The 20071-nt window shown below is 40.1% G+C and overlaps 1 protein-coding gene across 1 annotated transcript in view; it reads left to right on the top strand.

Annotated features, from left to right (window-relative positions):
• RAB3GAP2 (RAB3 GTPase activating non-catalytic protein subunit 2) overlaps positions 1-20071 on the top strand; it is a 98585-nt gene that overhangs the window by 20383 nt on the left and 58131 nt on the right. Inside the window, exons 3-4 of the mRNA XM_008544457.2 lie at positions 17703-17826; positions 18716-18797. Coding sequence (XP_008542679.2) covers positions 17703-17826; positions 18716-18797 — 206 coding nt within the window. The remainder of the gene's footprint in view (positions 1-17702; positions 17827-18715; positions 18798-20071) is intronic.

The following is a 20071-nucleotide window of genomic DNA, read 5'->3' as shown; positions in this document are numbered from 1 at the left end:
GGCGTTTGAAGGAACGTAAAGAAGGCCAGTGTGGCTTGGCAGAACTGGGACGGCCACAAGATGGGCTTAGAGGAGTAAGCAGACCTGATGGAAGGCTTCGTGAGTTTGGAATTTATTCTAAATGTGATAGGACACCACACCTACCATATTTCTTATTTTTAAAGTTCACCTTGGCTGCTGTTTGGAATAGGTTGAAGTAGGGAGACCCATTAGGAGGCTCTTGTGGTAGTTTAGTTGAGAAATGATGGTGGCTTGCGTTAAGTTGGTTTAGTGAAGATGAGAAATTGGTCGATTCAGGGTACGTTTTAGAGATGATGATAAGACTTGCCTATGAGTTGGTTGTGAAGGATGAGGAGAAAAAGAAAAAATCAAAGCAAGAATTAACTTGTTTCATCTAGGATGTGGTGTAGAATAGGTTAAGAAAACATAATTGATAAGATCTTGATACTCCCTGAAGTGAGTAATAGGTACCATTCTGTTTATTTTTGTCAATGTTTGAAAATATCTATAATAAAAAGTTTCTTGAAAAGACCCTTCCAGGTATTTGGCTTGAGCAACTGGATGGATGGTATGTCATTTATTGAGTTGGGGAAGACTAAAAGAATATGTCTAGGGGAGAAAAGAAGGAGCATCGTGTTGTAAGCAGAGCAGACTAATGTAATAGAGATTTATGGAAAAGCTCCAAGAGAGGATTAAGAACAGGAAACCATTTCAGAAGACGTCGAGGAGAGTGGGGGTGTGTTGGCTAGGATATGAAGGAGCTCGAGGAACTTGGTTATCCCGTCACCTCAGCAAGCAAACACCGTCCCTTGCTGCTCCAGTGTTACGTCAACGTGGAGACTCACCTCTGCTCTGTCTCTGCTTTTACTAAGACTCTGACTGGCTTCTGCTTACTCATGATTTAGACTATTTCATGGCTTTCCTTAAATCTTTTGCGTATGCTTGTCTTGGATTCTTTCTCCTCTTTGGCTCACACTCAGAGCTCCTATGAGCATTTTACTGAGTCTGTTTATCACCCTCCATTATTAGGATATTTGGGAAAAGAGGACATAGTGTTTATACCAGGCCACTTCATGGGACATCAGCCAACTTATTAATGCTGCCCTCTGGTCAGGCACCCATCAGCAGTCTAGTTAGCTGTGACAAGAATGAGGAGGAGAGGGAAGGGGGAGGAGGGATATGTGAAAAAAAGTTTGAAGACCCTGCATGACTCTATGTAAGCAAACCTCTCAGGAGGGGATGTGCTTTGAGAATTTCTCAGAAAGGGATCGTGTAACTCAAGCTACCTTGCATGTGGTGTTGGGTACAGTTACTCTTAGTATTTGTTTTCTCGAATCATAGAGCTAAGTGACTATTGTGAGTCATACAGCAAGCTCCCAAGTAAGTTTGAGGTTTTCTGTAATAGACCTCAGAGACATTGCATGTTCAAGGGGACACATGCATTCATGATCTCAGAGGAGGTTCCTCTGGAACCTCCTTTGAGGGACAGTTATTATTAAATATATAAAATAGTGCTGGTGCTGAGTTATGGTATTTATTTACAGACCCAGAGGCCTACATCTTTAAGAGTCCACTGGTACATAGTTGGTTCTTTGTGGAATGGATTTTTATTTGTGAATGGTATAGTTTGGGATTTGTGTGTGAGACTAGTTTTCCTTACAATTATCTGCTACATCTTCCCTGATAATATTAAGGGGGTTAGTTTACTGACAGTGTGTCATAGAGCTGCTCTTTGGCTCATCTAACAGTGCGTCTTCCCTAAGTGTATACCCCTCCATGGCCTTATAACCTTTCATGGCAGAAATGACTGCTACTACATGTTGGGGTCCAAGAAGCGAGCAGGCCTGAAGTAACGCTCTGTGAATTTGGAGTTTATTCTAAGTGTCATCAGAAACCTCACTGTGTGGTTTCTGGGTTTTTTTGATGGGGGGTAGCGGGGGGAAGATTAGCCCTCAGCTAACATCTGCTGCTAATCCTCCTCTTTTTGCTGAGGAACACTGGCCCTGAGCTAACATCCGTGCCCATCTTCCTCCATTTTATATGTGAGATGCCTGCCACAGCATGGCTTGCCAAGCGATGCCATGTCCACAGCCGGGAACTGGGCCTGTGAACCCCGGGCCGCCGAAGCAGAATGTGCGCACTTAACCACTGCACCACTGGGCTGGCCCCTTGTTTCTGGTTTGTAAAGCTCACCTGGGCTGCTCTGTGGATGGGGTTGTAGTAGGCCTTTTTATTAGCTATGCCTCTCATTCGCATAAAGGTCTTGGGCTGGTTTATTTTGCAGTATTTAATTTTGATGTTCCACTCTTCCAGCTGATTCTGGGTGATGTGGACAAGGGTAGCCTGGTTAGAATGTGTAAGTGTGAATGGACTTCCTTGAAATCTGACCTGTAATGTATGTCATCTTCTCTTTGTTGGTAAGGATATCCTAAATCTAGGGATAATGTCTTTTCACTGTTTCAGTTAAAAGCTGAAATACGCTTCTACTCATTCTAAAACACACAAAATTAGTTGCCTGTAGATCATTTCTTCATTTGGATAAAATTTGAATATTTACAAATGGCCCTGATGGGTGAGGGTGGCCTCTTCTCTTTGTCTTGATAGATTTGCTCACACTATGGTCTTGACAAATACGGCAAGTGAAACAGTATCATTAGACCTCATTGACAGCAATTTTGGGTACACTAATCATTCCTAACTGTTTATTATCCCCTGTTGAGCCCTTGTACCTTGTCATGGTCCTATATACATGGTGAGGGAGAAGATACTTGGATGACAACAAAAGTGGGCCAGGACAGTGATATTCAGGAGTTATCTGGACGTTCAAGTTATCCTGCTGTGTTTAAGACAGCTTCTCTGAACTTAGATCCTGTCCTCAAAACAAGACAACATCTTTGCCAAGAGAGACTGTTTGGTGAGTGAGAACAAAAATGGCAGTATGGTCCGGGAAAAGAATATGACCTCTGCCTTGCACTGCAGCATCATCCAGGACTTCCCATGTGTAAGATCATTATGAGGTTTTGCTGAGCAAAGTGTTTTATACTAGGGCTATTGGAAATGTTATTCATCTGCAGTAAGAGACTTCTGTTACTTCTACTATTGTCTGTGATTATGAGCAACTCCAAGGCATAACCAGCTCCAGAGGCATAAGAAGAATAGGAGTAAATTTTGGCAGACGTAGGAAACGCAGAATTACCTGCTCTAGTCAGGGTGTTGTAGGCGCCTAGTCAGAATGGAAAGGGAACGTTCTACTCTCCCTTGTGTGGAACAGACAGCAGACTCACAACGTGCCTTCCCGGAGAGTCTCACTGGCAGGTCGTGTCCACCTCCAAGGTGAGCCCAGTATTGGTAGAAGTGGAAAGTCTTGAAGTCACCTGATGTTTGTGTCATGACCAGCAGAGGAGAGTAAGCTTTTCTTCTTTGTTAGTCTGGCATTAGAGAGATGTTGTGTTTCAGTCTTTAGGAGGCTGCAGTGGCGTGTAGACGAACCACAGATGGAGTAACTAAGAGTAAAGTGTAGCAGCCACTGCCACTGAATGCTGACCTGGAGGCCAGCTGCCTGCTACTGAGTCCAGCAGAAAACTGAAAACTTCAGGGTGTTTTTTATCTCCATAAGTCTTTTAGCTCTTTGAGAGTTAGTTTCTTATTTTTATGGCAGAAGAGAGTAAGGGGCTTTTATCATCAGAGAGATTTAGTTCCAGGGGTCTGGACAGGCTTTTTTAAGAAAAGAGAAAGCCTCTTTAGCTTTCTCTCACTTTGAGGTATCAGCTACAATAAGGGCTTACTGAAGAAAGCCTATTCTAATTCTCTTATCAGCAATAGCCAGCCATGTCCAAGAAGGGATGTGTCTGTGACACTGGTAGGCCTAGCAACTTTAAGGATGGCTTCTGCTAAAGAAGGGGACCAATGTCTTTCTCCTATAGATATTTCATGCGTGTATTAGTCTGCTCAGCTGCCATAACAGAATGCCACAGACTGGGTGTCTTAAACAACAAGGATCTGTTCTCTCACAGTTCTGGAGGCTAGAAGTCCAAGATCAAGGTGCCATCAGGGTTGGTTTCTGGTGAGACCCTTCTTCCTGGCTCACAGATGGCTGCCTTCTCAGTGTGTGCTACATGGCCTTTCCTCTGTGCACAACGAGAGAATGGCTTCTGGTGTCCCTTCCTCTTCTTATAAGGATGCTAGTCTGTCAGATGAGGGCCCCGCCCTTATGACCCCGTTTAACCTTAATTACCTCCTCAAAGGCCCCATCTCCAGATACAGTAAAATTGGGGCTTAGGGCTTCAATATGTGAATTTGGGGGCCACGCAGTTCAGTCCATAATAATGCCCAAAATAAAGGATCATGTCAGCCATAATTCTTCTGTGTACAAGTGCAAAGAATAAAGGTAAGGAATTCCTACTTGCCCAAAAGTAAATACACGAAAGGATTGGAAAGGCAAACAGAACAGGCTCTCAAGATGGAAGAAAAGGCAAAACAAAGGTCTTCCACTCTGCAAACTTAATTTTAAGTGGGCATCATGGCAGATAGCGTCTGGCTTGGGGAGATAGGAAAAGAAGATAGTTGTACTACAATACCGGCTGATTGATGAGCCTGGTACAAATAGTAAATAGCTTTGCTGTATTTTTTCAGTGTTACAAGGGCTTTTAGTTGGGATTATAGTTTTTTGCTTTGGGAAAGAAGTGATTAGAGGGGAATATTTTTCTCAGCCTCATGCTATAATGGGAATCAAGGCAGTTTGGGGAGAAGCGTGACGAGGTTTAATTTAATTTTAACTGGAAGGCAGATTTAATGAGCTTTCCTTCTTTGGTGTATTAAGACCAAAGGTAGGAAGTATAGAATCAAGGATTTGCTTGGCAGTGGTTTCTGGAACAGGAAGCACAGAAGGTTCTGGCTTAAACTTCTCAGTTAAGGTAGACAGCATGGAAAATTTCCGCTCAAAAGACACTTTGGAATATGCTCCATCTGTTTACAGAAAGTAGCGTAATACAGTTTACAGAAGCAATTATAATCTAAAAGACTAACAGGGAATGAAAGCATGCTGGGCAGATAGAGGCCCCAGAGAAGTGTTTGCTTACAGGCTGAGAAATGGAATATAGCATGACCTGATTAGAGATTCTTAGAGCATTAATAATCTGGAATAATTCTGAAAATACTTTGCCTTATTTTAGTGTCATTAGATTCTGGTGCCATCTACCACACAGGAGACATTAGCACCAAATTGACCAGAGGCTGAAGGAGAGGGCTCAAGTTATATTAAGAATGTGCCCTAGGTTCTCCTTGGGTGAGAGGCTAGGGGCTGCAGAGGATCTCCTTCCTAAGGGTGGGTTTTCATTGAACTTTGGGCCTTTGACTGTTAGAAACACTCATCTTGCCAATGATCTTCCTCTCAACATTAATACAGTTGGGGTACAGCCTAATGATTCTCCACTGGGAGTGATTTTGTCCCCTCGGGACATTTGGCAATGTCTGGAGACATTTTTGGTTGTTACAACTTGGAGAAAGTTACATCTAAGTGGGTAGAGGCTAGGGATGCTGCTAAGCATCTTCCAATGCATGGGAGAGCCCTCCCAAACAACGAATTATCCATCCTAAAATGTCGGTTGTGCTGAAGTTCAGAAATTTTGGTCTAGCCCATGGCTCTTATTGTGGTTCTGCCCATCTTTCCTTCTGCCCTTCCCTCTTTTTGTTCTCTTAAGAGAACATTTCTTAGTCTGTTTGGGGGGCTTCAAAACTTTTGATCTTTATGACCTTTAACTTGCTTTTAGTAGATTCTGGCGAAGTGATTTGCTAGTGTAAAAAGTGCAGTTAAAGTATTGTTTACCAGAAAACAAAGGTGGGATCTAAGTTGTTCCTGGGTCTTTGGCCACAGACCAAAGTCATCCAGGCTCCGTCTTGGTGGCATTATTTATGCCTAAATGTTTAAGAGAGACCTATTGTTAGTTTCTCAGTGTAGTCAGCCACCACTTTTCCTTGCTCTTGTTTATAGTTGTTAATTTTAGTTCAGGTTTGCACTCGTCTGGCATTTCTGCAGGATAGGGTAGCTTCTGTTAGTTTTGACTTGGTGTTGGGCTTCTGGTCTTCTGCCGGGGAGGGAGGACAGTGATCTGACTGGGCGGAGTCGGGGAAGGGATCTGGAAACCTGACTGCTGTTACTAGACACACTTGCAACCAAGCCTCCTGGTTTCAGCCACATCTTTGCCCTCCTTTCTGGAGGGACCTGCACCAATTCCTAAGCCTGTTGGCAGTTTTGCATGCAGCTGGGGTTGCTCCTCAGCCTTCCTCTCCATCAGTTTAGGAGCTATAAAATCAGTTACCACTTGTCCATCTGCTTTCTAGCTCTCAACACTGTGGGTTTTCTCCTCTTGTTCTTTTTGCCTGTGCTGGGTTTTACCTTTAAACAAACTCTTTTACAGCTGTTTTAGTGGAGTTGAGAGTGTTGGGGAGAAGGAGAGTAAAATTCATGTGTTTAATTTCTCGCTTTCCGTGAAAGTCCAGATAGACTTCATTTTTACATACAGTTCTACCTCTTGCTTTTTCCATTTAACGTAATTTGGAGGTTTTTCCATAGTGCGTATACATGTAAATTGTCTAGTTTTTTAAGAAAGAATGCTAAATATTTCATTGTTTGGATAGATATACTGTGATTTATTTGACCATGTCCCTGTTGAGAGATATTTAGTTTTTGTTCTTTTTCTTTTCTTCTTCTTTTTTTTCTGTCACAATCAATGCTGTAATCATTTTTACATCTACTGTGCATCTTTGGTTACACATGAGAGTGTAGTGTCATGATTGAGAGTCAGACTGCCTGAATTTCTGTCCTAGCTCTGCCACTTAGTGACTATGAAACTGTAGGCAGAGTTACTTCACTTCTCTGAGTTCTGTTACTTCACTCATAAAGTGGGGCTAATAACAATATCGAACTCATAGGATTGTTAAGAGGATTAAATGAGATGTACTTAGAGTAGTACATGCAACATAATAAGTGCTCAATAAATGTTAGCCATTCTGATTTTCCCTTTAGAATAAATTCCTAAAACTGGAATTGCTAATGTAAAAGGTATACATATTTTAAATGTCAATAGAAATTGTTGAATGGTGCTTCCAAAGGACTGCCCCAGTTTGTATTCCAGTCAGCCGCATATGAGAGTGCCTTTCTCTGTTGTGTTACAGAAATAAAAACAGCTCTGAACCAATTTGTTTGTATCATTGACTGCGCTATTGTTTATTTTGTAAAAATGAAATATTTCTCTGTATCCGTATTTTTATCAATATTGGGAAACAAAAGACTATGAGAGAATGAGTGTGTGTTTTTACAGCGGGCTGCTTTTCTCAGGTATTCTTTGAAATTTTTGACCCCTAGTATGTTATCAAACTTTAATCTTTGCTAAATCATATCAGTGTGACATGGCTTTTCAGTATTTTAATTTGTGTTTTTAAATTTATGAGTGAGGTTGGTCGTCTTTTCATGTTGTTCAATTATAAATCATTTTGGAGAATGTGTACTATAATCTATTTTTTTATAAATACTAATAGCAATTTAAGGTCCATCACATTTGGTTTAACTATTAGATCTCTTCTCATTTATATTAAGTGCTAATTGTTTCTTGTTTACTAGTCTTGTTTATCTAACTCGATGATAAAGTTTTGGGGCAGGAATTGTATGGTACTTTCTTTTATCCCATGGCGCCTAGGGGAGCACGCAGATTTAGTATTTAATATTAAACAGTTATTCAGAAATAGAGAAGTAAGCTTTTTAGGTTTAGAGTTTCATTGTAATTATTTGTGAAATGAATTTTTTACGAGTGATGATGAATTCGTTCTGTAAAAATGACGCACCATTACAGAAAATTCAGGTATCGCAGAAAAATGCAAAGTAAAATAATCTACTTCCCAATGTCCAAAAATAATCATCATTATTAACTTTAAGGAGTTGTAAATATAGGCATTTTGCTATGGCTATATACAGGTCAAGTGGTTGGATGAATGGGCACACAGAAAATTCTATAAAAATGGGATATTATATATACAATTTAAAAATAAATAATCACATAATTAGTCCTGCTTGAATTGACAGTTCAAGTAAAACTGTAAGAGTTACTGAATTATAATTACTTTTCTCCCTAACCTTAGGAAGTTAATTTTTAAAATTGAGATTTAAGTTGTAGGTTTTTGTCACTAATTATATTTGTAAAATTTTTTTCTTTGTGTTATCTGTAATCATATTTAGAAAGAGGTCTTGCCTTGCCCCATTTTAATTTTGAAAAGACCTTAAGATCTTTCATTTGAGAATGTCAGTCTCTGGTCTGGAAAGTGGCACGACCAGTACTTTTTGTCCTGTGTGAGATAGAACTCCAGGGCTCTGCAGAGGTGCTGTAGAGCTCCTGTCTCTGCTTTTCTGTTTCATTTGTTGAAGTTTTGTATAAGATTTTGTTAAGAGTAAAAAGTCCTGCTACTAAAAAGTTTGAGAAACATCAATGTTACACATGTTGACAGCAGTCTAGAAAAACAAGAAAAACCTATTTATATAGTGTTACTTTTGTGTTTCAAAATTGCTGAAGCACTTATGTCTCTTGGTTTAAAAAGCGTAGATGACTTTTATTTCTGTGATTTAGATTGAAAACTGCTGAGAATTACTGTGAAGGTACTAACAGCCCCTTGATTATACTGGATTTTACTAGTACTACCATAATGTGTAAATGTCCATGAAAGTTAGCACAATGACAGTGACAATATAAATTGCAAATGATAGACTAATTATACTAAAGTTGAAAGCTTTGAAAAACTATTCTTGCTATTTCAATGGCTATCTAGTCACCACAGTAACCGATAAACCAAAAAGAATTTGCTACTGTGTTTGCAGAGTGATAATTCACCAGCCTCTATAGTGACCAGCAAGAATTGAAAGCCTGGTTAAATTACTGCAATTTTACTGTCTAATATGTTGTGAAAGAATAATCACTTAACAAATTTGTGGGCTTAAAATCAAAAGAAAGAAATTTTAAGAAATATGTGGTATAGCCCTAGTTGTTTAGGAAGAATTCCTTTTTGTAATCCACATTGGTAGCTTCCCTATTTGTGTGGATTAAGAAAAATTTTTACTCGTCTCAGTTCAAAGAAAAATCCTTGAAGTTTAGGCCACACGAAAATAAAAATTATGCATTCGGCCAGCCCCCCCTCACCCCACCGGGGTTATGTTTTATGGCTAATGGATGCATTTAATGTTAACTTTGGTAGCTAGGTGGGTGCCAGTTTTTGTGGAAAGCCAAGCTGGTACTGTTTTTGCCTTTTGTGAATTTTACACCTCACTTGGGGAATTAACCGCCTTGTCAAATGATGGTATTATTTTAGGATCAGTAGCTTCAAGGGAACAGTCTTAGTGACTGTGGGCCCTATTATTGTGGGGGAGGTTTTCAGAAAACCTCATTGTCAGGCACATGCCTTTATGGTACAAAACAAAATGACCTTGCATCTTGTCAGCCAACAGATCTGTGCTGATGCTGTATTTGGCTTCACAGAGCGTTTTTTTAGTCCCTCTTTCCTGCCTGAGCTTTCTCGATGGGAATTGGAAATCAGGCTTCGCTGTAAAACCCAATACTAGTTCGTTGCCATCCAGCCTGGAGAGTGGATTTCCCTGTCTCTTCTATACCAACACTTTTGTCCAGTTACTTGTGCTTGGACTTGAGGCCCCACGCCCCTGAAAAATCTGAGAGGAACCCACACTCCTTATTCTTGGTTTGTGTTTCTGCTGTGAGCCCTCCCCTGCGCCCTACCCTGGTGTTTTGAGCTGCGCCCTGACCCCAGTCTAAGTTAGGGCTCACTGGCCCAGCCCTTGCCTTGCTGTACTCTCTATTGCCTAGAGCAGTGGTTCTCAACCAGGGTCAGTTTGCCCCCCAGGGCACATTAGGCAAAGTCTGGAGACAGTTTTGGTTGTCACGCTGGGGGTACTACTGGCCTCTAGTGGGTAGAGGCCAGGGAGGCTGCTGAACATCCTGCAGTGTACAGGACAGACCCTCCAATGAAGAACGACCCTGCCCAAAGTGTCACCAGTGCTGAGGGTGAGAAACCTTGGCTTAGAGCGGTGTATTTCAAACTGCGTATCGTGACTTGTGGTGAAATCAGTTTACTGTGTCTTGACCAGCACTTTTAAAATAATGAAATAGAATTAAAAAATTTTGGAGTCATCCCAGTTTGTCAAGGGTAGGTATTATTTTGGGTAACTTTTGTCTCAGTTTTGCGAGGCGGGGAGGTGGTTAGGAGGAAGCAGGGGAGGAAGTGGCTAAATCAGATGGGATGTAAAGTCATTTTTATTGCTACTAGTTGAAGTTTTTTTGAAAGTTTAAAAATGTGGACATTTGAGGAGAGCAGATATGACCAGTTAGCTTCACTGCTCAGAAAATCCTCTGGGGACTCCCGGATCCTTCAAGATGGCTATGAGCCCCTCAGCACAGCGTGTTCGAGGTCTTCGTCGCCGGCCTGCCCTGCAGGGCATCTGTGCCTTTCCGCTGTTGGACCTCGCGTTGGCAGCACCTCCTCACGTGGACTCCCTTCCCTCGAGGCCTTTGAGTAAGCTGAGCTCAAGGTTTCCTAGAGAAACAGGACGCAGGGGGCTGGTCTGGGAATATTTCCTCTGCTGAGAATGTCCACCTCCTCTTCCTCTCTCCTGCCATGCCCTGTCCCTTTTATTGCTGGCTGCTTTCAACTCTATCAGCAGAACTTAGCGTAGAACTTCCTTCCAGCAGGAAGATTTTTTTCTGAAACGGACACTCCACCCTCCCAGTCCCAGTCTGGTCTGCTGACCCTCCCATGTGCCGCCCTGACTGACTCCTGTGTATGTATCCATCTGTCTTCCCAGAGGATGGAAGAGCATGAAGGACAGGGACTTTTTTTGTTCTTGTCTTTCTGTCCTAACGCAGTGCTAGCACATAGAGGTGTGAGCCCTTCTGGAGCATTTCTGAGAGAGTGTTGTGCAGGACAGATTAAAGCAGGGTGAGAGAAAGATGTGAGCCCATTGAGGATCCAGTCCTCCTCAGGGATTCTGACCCACAGGCCATTTCCTCATTCTTCCTCTTATTTGTATTATTTGTCCAGTCCCCTGATTTTAGAGGTAAGGAACCAGAGTTGCTAAGGAAAGAGTCCAATATGAGTATATGTTGCTTTAAATTTATTACCTATGGCATTCATGTGATTAGTGACAATCCACTTATTCTTTCCAGGCCTTGGTTTCCTTTTCTGGACAATGACGAGTTCGAATCAAATGATCTCCATGGTTCCTTCCATTTCTTTATAAGATTATATAATCCTGTCAGCTGGTGAGAGAGATGGTGACGTGTTTGAGGGATAGACTAGCAGTTCCAGGCTCTTTGATCACACCGGCTTGTGTCTACTACTACAATTTCTTAGTGAGTTAATTTATTGGTTTAAAAAAAATTTTAGAGGCTGGCCTGGTGGTGGTTAAGTAGTGGTTAAGTTCATGCTCTGCTTCAGTGGCCTGGGGTTAGCAGGTTCAGATCCCTGGTGTGGACCTACACATCAAGCCATGCTGTGGTGATGTCCCACATACGAAATAGAGGAAGATTGGCAACGGATGTTAGCTCCAGGACAGTGTTTCTCACCAAAAAGCATGCCTTTAAAAAAAAAGAATTTTAAAATGTTTCTTATTCAGCTAAACCAATGGTTCTCAACTGTGGGTATTTTGTTCTGCAGGGGACATTTGGCAGTGTCGAGAGACATTTGTGGTTGTCACATCTGGGAGAGTCTTGTGGGTATTTGATGGCTAGAGGCCAGGGATGCTGCTAAGCATCCTACAATGCACAGGACAGCCCCCACAATAATCTTTCAGCCCTAAATGTCAATAGTGCCACGGTTGAGAAACCCTGAGCTGAACCATTAAACCACCAGTAAGGTTTTAGTACTTGCAAGGTAGAGCTTGCTCTTATGTTTCTTACCATTTCTTATACTATTCATGACCCTTTAAATTTGATAAATACTCCATATATGTCAATCAGGTATTCAGTGTTTATGTTTAAAGGAAGGGGTCTATTTCATGGCTCTCTTTAAAAAGAGACATTAATGTTAAATACATGATCACGTTTTGCAAACAAGGTTACTTCAATGAGCCATTTGGCTGAGTTAGACTAGGTTAGACCTGCATACTCCATGTCACTTCTTCTTTATTCTTTGTGTGTGTGTGTGAGGAAGATTGTCCCTGAGCTAACATGTGTGCCAGGCTTCTTCTATTTTGTATGTGGGATGCCACCACAGCATGGCTTGATGAGTGGTGTCTAGGTCCATGCTCAGAATCTGAATCCACTAACCCCAGCCTGCTGAAAGTGGAGCGTGCAAACTTAACCACTATGCCACCAGGCCAGTTCCTCTTTATTTTTTTAATGAATGGGGAGCACTAGTTTTTTAATCTAAAAGTGGAGTAGAGCTTTTTGTCACCCTCTTAATTTTGGATCCACAGCTGCAGGCATTATACCTGGTCACCTGAAGTCACACCAGCAAGGAGAGTAGCAGAGCAGGTAAAATTTAAAGGTACTGGGGCAGATTTGCTTATAGGGCCCAGCTTCCCATGCAGCAGAGCGTGGGAAGCAGCACAGAGGATTGGCAATGCAATTGAACTCCAGTACCTGGATTCAAATCCCTGCTCCATCTGTGTAACCTGGGGACGTTATCTTGATAAGTCTCTGTTTCTCCATCTCCAAATTCAGGTCATAATAGAACCTTCTTTATAGAGTTACTGTGAGAGTTAAGTCGGATCCATGCGTAAAGCGCTTAACTCAGTGTCTGGCACACTGTAATGTTTGGCAGATGGTGCTATGAACATCATCTGAATCACCAGCGTCATGCCTGCCTCATTCCTCTTGAGCCAGATGCCCAGACCCACACACACACTGGCTCAGACCCCTGTTGATAGGCCCACTGTCCTCTGCTTAGGATGGTGCCAGAGGATTTCTTTATCATGAGGAGAGATTTCAAGTTACCATGGCCTGATGTCTACTCGTCAAATTGCTTGGACACAAAGTAGCAGTTTAGGACCTGGCCTTTTCCATCCTTTTGTTCTTTGTTTGCTCTCATATATAGTGTGTTCACTGTTGATGCGTCACCCTGATGTACCAAGGGATTTCCTTTTTCTTTTTGAGGATTGAGTGAAAGAAAATTGATTTAAGTAAGATTTCTTCTCCCACCCGCACTCCCAGTGGTTTTCAGTTTTTAAGTTTGCTTCATAATATTCTGGTAAAATTTACACTGCTGGGGGCAAAATAGCTAAGTAAGCTTATGGAGAAACAACTAGTTAGGGCAAAACAACGTATTTTTACCTCTGTTTATAATTTTAAGATTATTATTTGTTTTGGTTATTATCCTTAGAGGCTTTCATGTTACTGAATCTGATACATTGAATACTGTGCCTTATTCACAAAGAATAGTTTCTTCAGAATTACATGTGACCAGAAACTTGTGGTCCCCCACCATGTCTGTGGATCAAAATAGCTATTGAGCTTGTAATAAGAGCATGACACCATTGCATTTCCTGACAAGCTAGCATCATTCTCAAGCAGAAGACTAAAGCTGTAGTTGTAGAATTTTATGACACAGCAAATCCTAGTGATGATATGATATTATAATATATGATATAATATAATATGTAACATAATCATATGATGATACTTTCTAACCTATTTTCAGTATATGGAATTCCTACTTGTACATGTCCAGCTTTACTGGGGCGAACTAGGAGGGTCTGCTTTTAGAACCACAGTCACAGGGAAAGATGGAGAGGCGGAGAGGGCGTAGAAAAGAAAATGCAGTGAAAAGTGACAGAAAACTGGAATGCTAATTCACATGAAGTTTTTTTTTCTGGATTCATGTTACTAAAAAGGTACATTTATGAGATGGCTAAGCAGGAATAGGGATGTAACCAATCATTGTGGAGTAGTTTCTCTGAATTTGCTTCCAGGTAGGTGATATCTGTTTCCCATGCTTTCATCTTGGTTAGTTCTCGTGGGGTAAATTCATGTTTGCTTTTGGGGTCACTTGCAGTCCATTTGCTGAGGTGATGGCAGACAGAACTTGATCATAATTTACCCTGAGTTCTAGACCCAACCAAGAGGGTAGTGTTCTGTCCCTTCTTAGATCTCTCTTACTTGTACCTACTATGGATAAGTCAGCCAGAATCTTGAACTGTTAAATCTTGGTGCTACTTAGGGGAAAACATTACTAAGGATACTGTTGCTGAAGGATACCAGCTTTGAATCAGTTGCTCATGTCATACAGTTCCCTGTGCAAGAATAAATAATAGGTTATTCAGGTATCTTTGTGGCTACAAGTAAGGAGAGATGGGAATGCTGTTATTCACACATATGTACTACTAGTGGGCTGTGCTGCGTGTGCAGTTGAGGAGTATAGAAAGCGTAGGCTTTGCCAGTTAAATGCCTTCTAGTCTAAGGTGAGAGAAATGCAATCACAGAATAAGTAGGTAATAGAATAGTAAGACTTTTAATTGCAATAAGTTTGATACAAGATAAAAGTCAGAGTAGGATGGAGTTGCCAAAGGAACTGGAACTTAAGATGAAAAGACAAATAAGAGGGGAAAAGTATTTTTAAAGGGGAACTTAAAGAAATGCCTCGAGTATGCTGGCTCACATGTTTGAGTCATTTCTTACAGCTCTAAACTAGTTCAAAGAACTACAGAAAGATTAACCTGGTGTAAAGTGATAAGTAATAGGATAGTTCTCTTTAGGAAAAGGCCTTTCCTTGGCTGTAAGACTACAGTCAAATCCCAAGTGAAGGCAGGCTTCTCAAAGAGCTGTTCCAGCTAACCGCCGAGAGGAGCAGGGTGGTAGAAGGGAAAGACCACCTGAGTTGAAAGTCGGGAGGCCTGGGTGCTGGTTGGGGCCCCCACGCTGATTCTGTGGCAGGATGAGCACATCCCTGAACCTCCCTGAGACTCTGTTCTCGTTATTGTAAAGTGAGGTTTTGGACCAGTTGGTCTTTAAATGCCTTCCATCTTTGAATTTCTTTCACTCCTTGTCTTTTCAGCCAACATAAACTTACAGATCTAATACTTGTTCGTGGCATTATTTTGAAAACATAGGACGAAAACAGAAGTAATCTTCTTTATTGAAAACTTACTTTTAGAAAATTTTCAGGATTTGCTGTTTGAACATAATTTTGGCAGTGTGATAAAAGGATGAAACTCATTTGTATCGATATTATCTTTTCAAATTATTTTGTTTTGAACTTGACAAAATTAGGGCTGTGTTCCCTTTTCTGGGACATGTTTTGATTCTTTTTTATTTCATTGAGATGGAACTCTTAGGGTGAGAGTCAGAGACCAGCCAAAGTGTTTCAGACCCCCCCTCATTTCTTATCAAACACGGATACCTAAATAGTATCCCTGTGTGACTTGCCCTGCTCCTGCCTCCTACCTGAAGGTGAGCCTCTATTCACTTGACAGGCCCTGAACCTCAGAGTTGGTGTAAATGGGGTCTCAGTTGCTGGAGAGGGAATTGTTGGGGGGAGGGGGTTGCCTCAGCTGACAGCCAAGCCACTGTGAGACGTCTTGAGTGAGAGCTGGCTAAACAGAGACTGTGTTCTGTGGCAGAAATTGTGAGTCCAGGGAGAAATTTACTACAACTAACTTTTATCTTATAACTTTTATCTTTAGGGGGTAATTTTCTCCCTAATTTGTCTGTAGAAAAATATATTAAAAAGAGCAAGATAGGAAAATTCCTTTAAAATGGAGCTTTACTAAAAGAAGGGATTTTTGCCAATTTTACTCTTCTCCCTGTCTTTCAGGAGAGGGTGCACCCTGCTTACCTTTTAAACATTTCTTTGATAGTTTCTCAGCAAGAAATGATTCATCTTTCCTAGAAATGCTACCAGAATATTTCTGACTAGGGTGATTTTCTGTTCTTAAAATCTTTTAAATTTTGTTATGCTACTAAGGCATGCTTATTGAAAGTTTTAAAAAAGCATAAATGTGTAAATTAAAAACAAATGAAAATAGCCTTCATCTCTTCCCCCCCTCTACCCCTCTCGTTAATTCAGTCTAAAAGCCATTCAGTAGAGTTCAGAAAGGTAGGAGTCTGTGTGACATAAAACTTAGAAGCTGTAAGAGAATAGATTGAGAACTAGAGAACATTAAAAATTTTCTGCATAGAAAAAATTCGGCTACCACATGGACTGGAAAATCTATTTGCAACTCTCACGTTCAAAGGGCCGATTTTCCTTATACGTAAAGAGTGTATACACATCAATTAGAAAAAGAGCAACCCAACAGGAAATCTGCAAGGGAGAGGAACAAACTGTTCATAGAAAAGACTCATTAGCATATGAGAAAACGGCTGTTCTCATTCATAAGAGGAATGCAGTATACTGAGATACCACTTTTCATCTGTTAGATTGACAAAGATCCAGAGTTAAAGCATCTTTTGAAAACTATGAGGAAGCAAGGACTTTCAAAACTTGCTGGTTAGATTGTGAATTAACACAACTTCCATGGAGCACAATTTGGGAATACCTAGTAAATTTACTACTACAGATTCCTTTTGACCCAGTAATTTCACTTCTAAGAATTTATCCTACTGATAGACTCCCACACAAACTGCCAAAGGTGTAAACTTATTCGTTGTAGCATAGTTTGTAACAGCAAAAGAAGGTAAAAAAAACAAATGTCCATCAATAAGGGGCTGGTTAAATAAATTACACTGTATCTATATAATAGAATACTATGTAGCCATTAAAATATAAACTTCATGTGGCATTGTCTAAGGTATACACTAAGAGAAAAAAATATAGACGTATAGAATATGCTACCATTTGTGTAAGAAAAAAGGGGAAAGGGTAGTAAATGTATTTGCTTGTGTGTGCATAAAATGTTTCTCCAGAAATACACACAAGAACTGATGACATTGGTTGTCTCTAGACTGAACAGCTGGGTGGCTAGAGTACAGGAGTATGAGAGACACTTCAAAGAAGACCTTTTTAGGTCTGTTGAATTTTTAACCATGAGGCTTTACCTATATAATAAATAAATTTTCAGTTAAAAAATTGAAACACCTTTCAAGTCAAAGAAAAAATAAAAAAGTGTCAAATTTATCAAAAACTTTTACAGATCCTACAGACGTAAGCATTAGATAATTTTTTTCTTTGCTACAGATACCTTAACTATCTCTCTGGAATAGGATTATTTACTAAATTTCTTGAGTCATTCCTGGAGTGATCCCTATGTGACTTTCTTTAATGTCTTGTGAGTTTATATTTGTTTATATTTAAATTTTTTGCTTTAATGGTTAAAACTGAGATTTGTTTGTCGTGGATATTTTTGATTGTTGGTCATCTTTGACCTTTTTTTAAAATTTTATCAGGAAGATTGTTGCTGAGCTAACATCGGTGCCAATCTTCCTCTATTTTATGTGGGATGCCACAGCATGGCTTGATGAACAGGCTAGGTCTGTGCCTGAGATCTGAACCTGTGAACCCTGGGCCACCAAAGCGGAGTGCGTGAACTTAACCACTACACCACTGGGCCAGCTCCCTTTGACATGCTTTGATAGGGATATTATTGAGACTTTGTAAAAGAATTGGGAAGATTTCTTTTTCCTTTTTTTTTTCTCCCTTGCTCCCCAAGGCAGACCAGCTGAGTTGAAATTCTCTCGATACTTTTCCCTACACACTACTTGTCATTTTACCCACAGGAAGAAGAAGGAAATACTTGCAAAACACAGAAAACCTCCTGGCTTCAAGATTGTGTTTTATCCTTATCTCCAACCAATGATCTGATGGTTATAGCTCGGGAGCAAAAAGCTGTATTTCTAGTGCGTAAGTACTCTCTTTTCAGTGGCCTTTATTTTAATGTGTAGAATAGAGCAGAAAATGGATTAAGTAGGAAGAAAAAATGTTATTTCCATTGTATGTGTTATATGGTGGCATTCTATAGTTTATTTTTATATATTATGTAACACTTTTTAATCCTTTTTAAAATTTTTCTCTCTCTCTTTTTTCTTTCTTTTTCCTTTCCGTTGTGTCTTCTCTCTCTCTTTCTTTCTTTCCTGGCTGCAGATACTTTAGCTGTCTCTCTGTGGTGCTGCAGAGGCAGTACTGGGCATGGTACAGTTCTTGTAAGGGGCAGTTAGAACTGAAAAGGTCGCTGACCCCTTCTTAGTGTGTGATAATGTGAGTGAGGTGATTTTCAACTATAATTTGAAAACTCACAGTGTAATTTCCTATTTGGGGCATAAGTTCTCAGGTCATAATTTTTGTTGATTACAGTTGAAGTTTGGGCGTACGTAGGATATGAAAACCTATTTAAAATGCTTATGAGATGGCCTTACAAAGCAGATTTACTCTCTAGTAGCATAAATCTAATAGATAAATATTCTCTGCCATCTGAAGATAAAAGTAGTGTTATAAATAAAATGTCAGTGGTACATAAGAATTAATAAGTTTATTCTGCAAGAACTGTGACAACATGATATGGATTTAATTGGAGGAAGGAGAGACTGAATGCTAGGAGACTGATAGAACTTTATTAAAATCTTACAGAATTTTTTAAACATTATCTTATATTTGCTTCTGAAAAGACCCAAATCAATTAATACAGAACAAATAAACTTTGTCCTCATCATTCTAAAGGGAAAGAGTGAAATTTAGAAATTACTGTTGTAGTGTGCTGTAGTTAAAGTTATTTTATATAACTTAACTTTTTCAGCAAAATGGAAATATAGTGATAAAGGAAAGGAAGAAATGCAGTTTGCTGTTGGCTGGAGTGGGTCTTTGAACGTTGAAGAAGGGTAGGTACCAGTTAATTTTTTGTCTCTGTGTTAAATGGCTACGTGAAATTGTTTGACTTGTAAGTGAATCTATTAAAAAGCTTCATCGTTTGGAATGTTTAGTAAATGTATATTCTTCCCAACTTTAGAGATTGTAGAGCATGATTCAGTCAGCAAATTTTAATTTTACTCATCATGTGATTACTTTTAAAAAAATGCTCATTTGGAGAGGATTTGAAGAAGAGTTCAGAGAGAATCCCATAACATCCTTGCCACATTTTGTCTTTTCACTCTGTTCTCCATTACTAACTTCATTCAGCCAGAAAGTCAAGGGCAGTCATTGTCTTCTCTGCTTTGCCAGCACTGGGCTCGTACTTGAAGGGGACAGTGCTACATTAATCCTTAAACTCATCAAGACTTCAGAAATGCGAGTTGGTATATTCAGGTTTCCTACTGACCCAGTAAATTTTAAAACCAGATCTCTAGTGTGGTTACATGATGGAGCTGCTAGCCTGCAACCTGGAGCCAAAAACTGTTTCCAGTTAAATTTTTATAACTGAAAACCATGATCAGAATGAAGAAGATTCTTCAGACTTTGAATTTATATAAAAGACAACCAGATGGAAGGCTATAGTGTGTGCCTGGCCCATTGCAGATGCTCAGTGAAATGTTTTCTACTCTTATCAAAGTAAATGATAATACTTCTCTTTATGTCATTTAGTCTAAGCATTGTGAAGACATTTAATTTCTGTCAGAAATGCAAAGCAAACATAATGATTCGATTACTTTAAAGACAACAAACAAAAAGATTAAATTTTGTTCATTGATTACCTAAAAGGATGGATGGGTCAAGAGTGTTCGTGATTTCTTGGATTAGCTAGTGATGGTCCTGAGGTTTGACAGGTTAAATAAGCGTCAGTCAGTTGAAGCTGTTTTAATTTTGAGCCTTGGTCTCTGAGCTCCTGACAAATTTTTCAGATCTACATGTCAGAAAAAAAATCCCTTAAAGAACATCCAACCTAGCATGTGCTTAGAAATAGATCATCAGGGGCAGTTTCTGCAAAATATAAAAGAAGCAGCCAACCAATTGGAAATACAGTAAGTCTCTAGCATAGTGTACTCTGCAGAAATGTGATTGACACTTCCTGCCACCCTCTGCCCGAGTTCTTAGCTGATGTGGAGGAGAGGGGGCCAGTGGGAAATGACAGCCTGGTGATCAGTTGATACTTTCTCAGTTCTGTACGTAATCAGTTGTGTATAGTAAAGTTTTGCTTTTTTTTACTCTCCTGCTTTTC

The sequence above is a fragment of the Equus przewalskii genome, chromosome 31, assembly GCF_037783145.1.
Source record: "Equus przewalskii isolate Varuska chromosome 31, EquPr2, whole genome shotgun sequence".
Taxonomy (NCBI): domain Eukaryota; kingdom Metazoa; phylum Chordata; class Mammalia; order Perissodactyla; family Equidae; genus Equus; species Equus przewalskii.
Note: the sequence above shows the minus strand (reverse complement) of the source record. Positions and strands in the feature narration are given on the sequence as shown.